This window comes from Mastomys coucha, unplaced genomic scaffold (assembly GCF_008632895.1).
Source record: "Mastomys coucha isolate ucsf_1 unplaced genomic scaffold, UCSF_Mcou_1 pScaffold19, whole genome shotgun sequence".
Taxonomy (NCBI): Eukaryota; Metazoa; Chordata; class Mammalia; order Rodentia; family Muridae; genus Mastomys; species Mastomys coucha.
The window spans coordinates 19,724,980-19,735,194 of NW_022196901.1; the positions used below are offsets into that span (position 1 = coordinate 19,724,980).

The 10,215-nt window shown below is 49.8% G+C and overlaps 1 protein-coding gene and 1 long non-coding RNA gene across 6 annotated transcripts in view; one reads left to right on the forward strand and one right to left on the reverse strand.

The window, feature by feature from the left end:
* The window catches only part of Prkag2 (protein kinase AMP-activated non-catalytic subunit gamma 2), a 254,264-nt gene that overhangs the window by 132,427 nt on the left and 111,622 nt on the right, over nt 1-10,215 (reverse strand). The window contains exon 1 of one of the 5 annotated variants that reach the window (XM_031380201.1): nt 5,762-6,527. The exons of the other annotated variants lie outside the window; for them this stretch is intronic. Coding sequence (XP_031236061.1) covers nt 5,762-5,855 — 94 coding nt within the window. The 5' untranslated portion in view covers nt 5,856-6,527. Of the gene's footprint in view, nt 1-5,761; nt 6,528-10,215 lie in introns of those variants that run through there. 5 annotated transcript variants of the gene reach the window in all.
* On the forward strand, nt 5,839-6,905 carry LOC116097571. Its single transcript, XR_004121470.1, has 2 exons — nt 5,839-5,971; nt 6,605-6,905. It is a non-coding gene; the product is annotated as an uncharacterized LOC116097571 (long non-coding RNA).

Consider the following 10,215-nt stretch of genomic DNA (forward strand, 5'->3'; position numbering starts at 1 on the left):
GCCGCCATGGTGGTGTGCCTGCTGCCATGGTGGTGTGCCTGCCGCCATGCCTGCTGCCATGATGGTGTGCCTGCCGCCATGGTGGTGTGCCTGCTGCCATTGTGGTGTGCCTGTTGCCATGGTGGTGTGTTTCTTGCCATGGTGGTGTGCCATGCCTCTTGCCATGGTGGTGTGCTTCCTGCCATGATGGTGTGCCATGGTGGTGTGCCATGGTGGTGTGCCATGCCTGCTGCCATGGTGGTGTGCCTCCTGCCTCATATGATGGTGTGCCTGCTGCCATGGTGGTGTGTCTGCTGCCATGGTGGTGTGCCCCCTGCCATGGTGGTGTGTCATAGTGGTGTGCCATGCCTCCTGCCATGGTGGTGTGCCATGGTGGTGTGCCTGCTGCCATGGTGTTGTGCCTCCTGCCATGCCTCCTGCCATGGTGGTGTGCCATGGTGGTGTGCCTGCTGCCATGGTGTTGTGCCTCCTGCCATGCCTCCTGCCATAATGGTCACAGACTCACCCTCTGAAACTGTAAGCCGGCCTCCATTAAACAATTTATTTTAGAACTGCCTTGGCCGTGATGTCTCTTCACAACAATGGAAAAGAAACAAAAACACCGTCTATCACCGGGCAGTGGTGATGCACGCCTTTAATCCCAGCATTTGGGAGGCAGAGGCAGGGGGATTTCTGAGTTTGAGGCCAGCCTGGTCTACAGAGTGAGTTCCAGGACAGCCAGGGCTATACAGAGAAATCCTGTCTTGAAAAATAAAAACAAAAACAAAAAACCCAAACCAACCAAACAAACAAACAAAACCCACCATCTATCATCTATCTGTCTATCTCCATGAAGTCTGTTTGTCTGTCTGTGTCTGTATGTCTACTATCTATACATATCTATCCATACATTTCACTATTGCACTGGTTAGTTCTTGTTTTTGTCACCTCGACACAAGCTAGAGTCATTTGGGAAGATGAATTTCAATTGAGAAAAATGTCTCCATCATATCGGCCTGTAGACAAGTCTGTAGGGCATTTTCTTGGTTAATGATCAAAGTGGGAGGGCCCAGCCCACTAAGGGTGGTGTCATCCCTGGGCAGGTGGTCCTCAGTTGTATAAGAAAGCAGGCTGAGAAAGTTATGATGAGCAAGCCAGTATACAGCATTCTTCCATGGCCTCTGGCTCAGTCCCTGGCTCAAGGTTCCTGCCCTGAGCTTCCTCAATAATGGGCTGTGGCTAGGACATATAAGTCAAATAAACCCTTTCCTATCTGAAGTTGCTTTTGGTCATAGTGCTTATCACAGCAATAAAAAACATACCAGGACAACCTTCAATGTCTATCACATCATAAAATATCCATCCCTCCCTCCCTCCCTCCCTCTTTCCCTCCCTCTGTCTGTCCATCCATCCATCCATCCCTCTTTCCCTCCCTCCATCCATCCATCCCTCTGTCCATCCATCCATCCATCCATCCCTCCCTTCTTCCCTCCCTCTCTCCCTCCCTCCCTCCATCCATCCATCCCTCTGTCCATCTATCCATCCATCCATCCCTCCCTCCCTCCATCTGTCCATCCATCCATCCATCCACCCATCCCTTCATCCATCCATCCATCCCTCTATCCATCCATCCATCCATCCATCCATCCATCCATCCATCCATCTATCTATCTATCTATCTATCTATCTATCTATCTATCTATCTATCTATCTCTATCATCTACTTACTGGTATACACAATAAAGTTCTGGGCAACGGAAACGCATCAGGGGATCATGTATTATTCTGAAGCTTCTGTGAATTTCTCAAAGACCCATGGTGGACCTCCCCATCACTGAGATTGCTTCCACAGGCCTCTCTCATGGAAGCAGGAAGAAGAGCACTTCACTCCAGGCCGTGGGAGTCAAGGACTGCTTCTAGATGGTCTGCTATTTGATGAGTGGGGGCATCACAGCCTTACGGAGAGATGGGATGTGGATCAAAAGACCAAGTATCACTGCATGTGGTGTCAGACACCTGAGATCTGAGCCCATCTGAGACAGGAATTGGATAATGAGACCCTATCTGAAAGCAATCAATAAAAAGGCCAACGCTATATTGGGTGGTCTTTGGCCCCCAATGGCAGTCATATATTACTAGGCTTTGCCTCTGACCTGGAATTTTTGTGGACTGCTGGATAAGACCATAAAATGTGTGTTAAGCTGTTGGCTCTCATCCCTTCCAACCTTGAGGCCAGGAACGGGCGGGCACCTGCTTCCTACAGAAAGTGTCTCCACCCTGCTGAAGACTGCATCAAAATCCTGGAGGAGAGACTCTCCACCTCTCTGTACCGTCATCTCTCTAGGGACCAATGCCATTCCGAGTTACCTGAGTCTGTGTTCCAAACCATGATGTCTGGTGTTTGTGCTCAGAATAAACTATTCTCTTATTTGAAAATTGTTATTTTCTATTTCACATTGACAGAAAAGAGTAGATACTATGTGAATTATTTTAGGAAAGCCCTGGGAAAGCTGAATTACGTTCAGCCTTGTTAGTGCTCTCTCTGACTTAGGAAATCAGTCTTCATTGGTTTGTTATCTCTCCCTGTTCATAATGGGGCCCTTCAAGCACCAAGTCACCAAAGCTTCCTTGAGAGCTCATCTGGGGCCCTCACGTGCTTCCTGGTACAAGACTTTCAGCCCTGGATCCTGAGCCTGAGCCCATCTACTCACTACTTACAGCCATGTTCCCCTGAGAAGCCAGTCATGGCTGGGATCCTCGGGGAGGCAATGCTCCCCCATGACTATGACAGCACCCAGCCCCCGCCTAAGACATTTAGGGAAAATCAGCACTACCCACGAGGCTTGGAGCCAAGGATACAGTGCAAGAAATCACCCAGGCCTCAGATAACACTTAGTGCTGATTTGTTCTTTAGAGTATTCGGAATTCTCAATGTTTTCCCTTCTCAATTCCTGGAGCACAGATGACCACAGAAGGATGGATCCTGCTTACTCTCTGCAGGAGCTGAGCTCTTGTGTTTTCCAAGGCACTAGGGTGGTCATCTTGGATACACAGCTCTCTGACGGCCAGGTTTATTTCGAAGGTTATAGTAACAGGACCAGGGATGGACTGTGGCCCAAGCCAGGTGTTAACCCAAGTTCTGGACCATGGAACCCTGAGAGGCAGGCATCTCCTGAACTCATGCCCTTTCCTAACTCTACTATCCCCACCCCATTCCTCTATTCTTCCACCTCCTCCTCTCTCCCTCCTCTTCCCCCCCTCTTCTTCTCTTCCTCTTCCTCCTCGGTTCTACAGGCTTGTTCTAGTATCTTCTAACACACTACATTGTTTCTGGGTCCATTGCCACTTGTCCTTTACTCTAAGTTTGCTCAGACCTTGGCCCTCCAGAAGAGCTGCCCCTCAAATTACACTGTTCCTGGGAGCTCCAAGCCACTCAGTGTCCTGCTTGTGGACCACAAGATGGTGTTTAAGCACTTAGCAGTGCTTCCTCCTGTCCTGCTGCACTGGCCTGCAGGTAGTCCTAGGACCACTGAGAGTCTTACACAAGATGGTGTTTAAGCTCTCAGCTGTGCCCCTCCTGTCCTGCTGTACTCTTACTTCTGCACGGCCTGGATCTTTCCACTTGACAGAAGGTTTTGACCACACGCTGGCCCCCACTGTGGTCACACTCGGTGAGCCAATCCTTCACTCTCCTTTCAGTCAGCACTGCTACCTTGTCCTACAACAAAAACCCACCCATCTGTCAAAGCAAGTTCTTCACAAAGGGATGAACACTGCACAGTTCCACTTTTATACGCAGTGAGGGAGGTCAGAGGCCAAGGTTGGGTGGCTTCCTTGGTCATTCAACACTTTAGCTTTTGAGACCGGGTCTCTCTACAGAGCCTGGAGCTCATGGATTTGGTTGGACCGACACTGAGGGTCTGTTTGTCCTCTGCCCTCCTCACCGCACACAGCATGCCTTGCTTTTCCGCAGAGGGAGGATTTGAGCACAGATCCCCATCCCCGACTGAAAGCACTTTATCCTCCCAGCCTTCCCTCCATGAGTCCACTGACGTGAGGAGTTCAGAGATGTCAAATCCAAAAGAGCAGGGAGTAGAGTGAGGGTGGCCAGGGACTGGGGTGTGGAAGGAGTTCCATGGGCAGAATTGTGGCAAATGAGAAGTTCTGGGATGGGCCAGGCGGCTGCTATAGAGCAACATGAACACCCTTGCAATCGTTCCTCTCGAGAGCCCCCCACGTCCCTGACCCCGAGGCCAGAGCCGGCCTTTGTGTGCAAGCTCTTATGATACTCGGTGGAGGTGAAAGCATTTCTTCTGATCTCAGCAGCTTGGGAGATGGGAAAACAGCCAGCTCTCACACACCAGGGCAGAAACCACTGTCTGGCACACACCAGGCATCTAATAACAGGTCTGCTTGTCTGTCCCCATTAGCAAAACTAGACTTTTTGTTCAATAATAGGGTCAGATTTAATTCTGTAGTAAATGAGTATTTACATCTCTGCTATCTAGAATGAGCGTCTTGTTTTTAGGCGATCACTGACTTTGGTCCAGTCATCCTTCGGTCCTCCACGGACACCCCAGCCCTCTCTAGTTCCCCTAGCACTAAATGGCATTCTCTTCTTCAATTCATTTTGCAGACTTGTTTCTTTCTTCCATGAGACTAAGAACTCCTTCCCTCAGGAGCCCCCATCTCCACGCTGGCCCTCCTCAGAGCACTGGGTCTCTCCAGGGCTTTGATGTGTCAGCTATGGCAAGAGGCGCAGGCGGGCAGAATCTCCTTTATTTTCAGCTCACCTAACCCTACCTTATACTTACTGCTTAGAAGTCCTGTTAAAGTCATCATGCTATTATACCCATGACAAGTTAATTTTTACCACTTGAAATGCCACATTCTGCCTTTTTTTTTTTTTTTTTTTTTTTTTTTTTTGAGACAGGGTCTCCTGTAGCTGGCTTTGAGCTTGATATGTAACCAAGGATGACAATGAAGTTCTGATCCTCCTGCCTCCAGTTGCCAAGTGCTGAGATTACAGCTGTGTGTACCATGCCCAGTTTTACACAGTACTGGGGATCAAACCCTCGACTTACACATGGTAGGCAAGTACTCTATCAGTTGAGTTACACTTCCAGCCCCAGACTCAGATACTTAAAACCCAACAGCTACCATCCAAGGTTGAGTGGTCAGAAAGCATCCAGGTCCCTACAAAGTAAAGAAACTTGGACTCCACATGTATAGCTTCCACCTCAGCAGGTCCCCGAGCTGAGCCGAAGACGTGATGCCAGCTTTCCCAACAGTGCTGATCCCGGCCTCCTGAACCCGGGACATCAGGTCCCAGAGGCCGTTTCTCCCCAAGGGACACACAACAGGCACGCAGATCCCCTCTCAAATCACCCTCAGTCCACCAGATCTCTTGTCAGGGACCGGTTTCTCTCTATACACATTTCGTTTGTAACAATACAAGCTCACAGTTCAGACTCATCCTTGTTCTTCTCTACGCTACTGTTTTTTCCTAAACCAGTAATAATCCCAATTGATCCCTAAACCGCATGGCGCCAGGTGGGTGAGAAAGGAAACAGCTTTAGAAAGAGTGGCTGGCCAGGTGGACACACCGGGAGCAGCACAGCCATTAGTCAGCAGTCACTCTTTCTCCTTAAACACTGCCTCAGGGTTATGCCCAGAGCAAGAAGCAGCAGCTGGCCACGCTCACACATGAGTACACAGGCACATGTGTATGCACGTACACATCATGGGGATCATCAGAGAAACAGAAAGGACGGGAGCCTACCAAAAAGGCCGTGGGGTTCCGACTGGCGTCGCTGCGTGCTTCGGCTTTGGTCCTTGGGTTTCTTGTTGCCCCTCAGACTTCCAAAGCGCTTCATGAGTCACTGTGGCCACAGAAGCAGTGACAGGTGAACATATCAGAACTTGAAGAACTGGTGTGAGCCTCAGCTGGGGAAGGGGGGCTCACCAGAAGGGGCGCAGCATCAGCTGGCAGGTACGGGCGGGATACCTGGGAGCCGCAGCTTACCACTGCTGGGGGGCCGCCAAACTCAGCCACAGCCTGTGGGTCCGAGGGTCTGCGACAAGATCTCTCCACTTAGTATCAGATGAGGGTCATGCTCCAGGACCAGCCTAGCAGCCACACAGGGACTCCCTCTACAGTTCCCACTCAGGTCCCCGAGACTCCTGAGAAAGCAGTCCTGCCTGGCCGCACCTCTCCTCTCCCAGCAGTGTCAGCCTCGCTTGTCCTTAAGTAGGCAAGAAGCCACCGGAGGCATGAACAGAACCTTGCAGAGGATCTGTTTATGTAGTTAAGGTCACCGGCTCACTGACGAGCTCCGGGTTATTTACACTCTTTAAACTTAAAGCAGGAGGAGAGCCCGAGTAGGCAGAGCCAGCACTAGCCTTCTAGTCGTGTACAGATCTGCGTGATGTCTCTTTAAGAAGACTGTAAAAGGAAACCACCTTGTACAGACAATTCTTGGCACCAATTGGCCAGAGCACATTCCATTATGACATGACATCACACAACTATTTTGATGCATGTGCTTTGGGACTCTGAGAGCTAGAAGCCAGGAGAGCACAAGGGCTATAGGCGCTGCTGAATCTTTGGCCTTCATTCCTCTAGGGAACACAGAAAGATCGAGAAGAGACAGCATCACCCTAGGATTGGGCAGAAGGTCTCAGGCAAGCTCAGAGCCCGGCTGCTAAGAACTGCACAACAAAACTCAGACTTTCGGGAGCTTTCATCCAACCCCTCCTACTGCAGACGGGGAAACTGAGGTTCAGGGTGGGGCTCTTTCAGCCAACTGTGGCAGAGATGAGACTCCAACATTAACCTCATCCACCACAAGCCTAAAGTCTGAGCTGACAAAGCATGAACCCTTTAGTTCATTCGAGTAGCACAAGTAAATAAGAGGGTGAAACACCAGAGAGGGAAGTAAACTTGATTTTTTCTGATTGCTTTTACTGAAGAGAAGTTACTTGCTCTGTTACTAACCAGACTTCTGACCTTGAGGAAGTCTAAGTTTCCACCCTTGTTAGCCAGGATGAGACCAGGTGATGACAGGGCAGAGAGAGGGCTCAGTGGTTCAGAACACACATTTCAGGCACTGCTCGTTCAGAGTATCTGCGCTCAGTTCCTGGCACCCATGACAGGCAGGTCACAGTCACCTGGTACTACTCCAGCCCCAGGGAATCAGACGCCTTCTTTTGGCCTCCATAGGTGCCTGCACTCACAAGCACAAACCCACATGCAGATACATATACATATAATTTTTAAAAATCAAATTCCAAGCTGGGTGGTGGTGGTGCATGCCTTTAATCCCAGCACTTAGGAGGCAGAGGCAGGCGGATTTCTGAGTTTGAGGCTAGCCTGGTCTACAGAGTGAGTTCCAGGACAGCCAGGGCTACACAGAGAAACCCTGTCTCGAGAAAAAAAAAAAAAAAAAAAAGAAAAAGAAAAAAAAAACAGAAACAAACAAAAATTCCAATAACCTGAACTAACGGCAATAAAATCTGTGTGGCTTCTCCCCCAAATAACCCCAAAATTAGTTAAATGGATCTCAGGCTAGGGATGATTGGCTTGGATCTTCTCAGCTTCTGTTTAGATGGTATCACCTTCAAAAGCAACTGATGTCTAAGTTTTGTTATCTAATAGGGCATCTGGAACTGAGGGATAGAGGGGAACAGGAGAGGGATTCAACTTGTGAGGGGGCCCAAGCCCACAAGAAGCCTCCGTGAATTCAGGCCTGACCCCCCCCCCCCCCCCCCCCCCCACGGACTCTTTGTGGGTTTGACAATCTCTGGCAAAGTCTGGCACACCAGTTATCCCTTGCTCACTGTGAAGCCAAGGAAACAATGGATCTCTAGCTAGAGCCACAGGCTGTAGAACAAGCTTGAAGGAGTTTGTTAAGAGGCCAGGATGAGGGGAGTCCAGGATGCCACAAGGTAGAGGTGCTGAGGTTTGAGCATGGGCTGTCCCTCTCGCTTGGTCTCCTGTCAGCAGGAGTGTGTGGGGAGGCTGAGGACCCTCTCCCTTGGTCTCCTGTCAGCAGGACTGTGTGGGGAGGCTGTGGACCCTCTCGCTTGGTCTCCTGTCAGCAGGACTGTGTGGGGAGGCTGAGGACCCTCTCGCTTGGTCTCCTGTCAGCAGGACTGTGTGGGGAGGCTGTGGACCCTCTGGGTTTTGGAGACTAGCTGGTGGAATTAAGTCACTAGAGGTGGATCCCCATCGCGATGAAGTGAGATTGCTTCCTTCGGTATCCTCTGCCAGACAAGTAGCACCGGGAGAAGCCAACAGAAGCTTGACTCCTGCCCCAGATCTGCTGTTCCCAGAGCCTCCCTCCGGCTAAGTGCACAACATACAGGGGACACACATTTGCTGCCTCATACCCATGGGGACCTCAAGCTGTGAAGTGGCTGTCTATTTTCTTGGATTTGACCCGGTCTTCCTCACTGTACTACCTCTGCCCGTCCCTGTCCACGCCCATCCGTGGCCCATCCGTCTGTCACGCTGTCATTGACAATGGATCAGGAGGCTGTGGTGTCAGCTTCTCTCCTGCTGTCTCTACCCAGTTAATCCTGACTGTAGGGACTTTAGTATTGCACCAGATGCTGTGAGGTTGGGAAACTGCTCTAAGGCTTGAGCCAGTCCTTGGACACTGCTGGGGTTGTCACCATTTTCCATGAGAGGCCCTTGTTGCAGGTATAGCTGGTTGATGTCCATTCTTGGGTACACTTCTGATTTTATAAACTACAGGTGCTGCTGGCTCCGTGCTTTGGCCACTAAGAGCCACTCCCTCAATCTGGCTTAGTCTCTAGTGCACCAAGAGTATCTCTGTGATCAAAATACGCAGCCCAAACTTACCATGATTTAAACTCCGGAAAAGTACATTTTAGAGTTTCACATTTAAGTTTTTAAAATTTTAACTAAACTCTGCTTGAAACAAAATTAAACTTTTCTTAATTTAAAATTAAACAAGGATCCAGACATGGTGGTATACACCTTTAATTGCACCACTGGAAGACCATGAGTTCCTGGACAGCCTGGGCTACACAGTAAGACCCATCCCTAAACAAAAAGCAAAAAAGGAGCAAACAACAAGCTAATAAAGGAGAATCAGTAGTGAAATGCAAAGGTCTGGAAGGCTCAGCGGACAAAGAGGAGGCATGTGGGGTAACAGACTGTGAAAAGGTGTTGTGACATTCTTTTTTAACATGTGTCTTATGCATGCATAAGGGGGGAGTATTCATGTATGTGCACACACACACACACACACACACACACACACACGTGCCCGCGCACATGTCCCCGTGCATGGGTATGTAGAGGTGAGAGGTTGATGTTGGCTGCCAATCCTCAATCACTTTCCACATTATTTCTTTGAGACAGGGTCTCTCATTGAAACTGCAGGCTGCAAGCAGCTAGACCGGGTCGGCGGTGGTCAGTGAGCCCCAGCTCCACCTCCTCAGTATGGGGCTGCTGAGCATGTGGCTGGGTCCAGCTTTTGATGTGGGTTCTGGGGTCCAAACTGAGGTCCTTATGCCTCTGGGACAACAGCTCTGTGACTGAGCCCTCTCTTACGCTAGAAGAAAAGCAGAGTACATGGAAAGAGCAAGTGAGTTTCAATTCATGAGGAAAAGATCAGTAAGTGGAGGCAGGCAAGATGGACTTGGGTTTCTCTGGACATTCACTCTGCAGGTGGTGATTAAACCGGGGGTGGGGTGGGGGGAATGTTCTGGGCAGCTGCTGATTGAGGGGATTGGCTGCTGTAAGCCACTCAAAGACGCTCCTGTTCTCCAAGAATGGTATTTTCATTATCAAAAGAATAACTACCATTTACCAAGAGTCTCTCCTAAGCCAAGCAAGGCACTGGGCAATTTCACAGTTATTTCATTTGCCCCGATAAAGGCTGAAGGGCAGCTATCAATAGTGTCTCATTGAAAGATGAATAGCGGAGAGTCAGATGAGCAGCTTGGTGGGGTCACACTGCTGACAAGCCAGGGCAGAGGGCATGGACTTGAACCAGATTCAGATAAATCTGACCGTGTATGCATACTCACAATACAACATCAGGGCCCAAGGTCAATGTCCCTCTCTCCCTCCCCCAGGGCCTGCCTCAGTGAGTTTCCTTGGAAGAAAGAGAATAGGTAAGAGTCTACATTCTTACATTCACCTTTGACCTTTAGGCATAAGAGCCAACCTTGGAAACCTTGATTTGTATCCTTACAGAACCA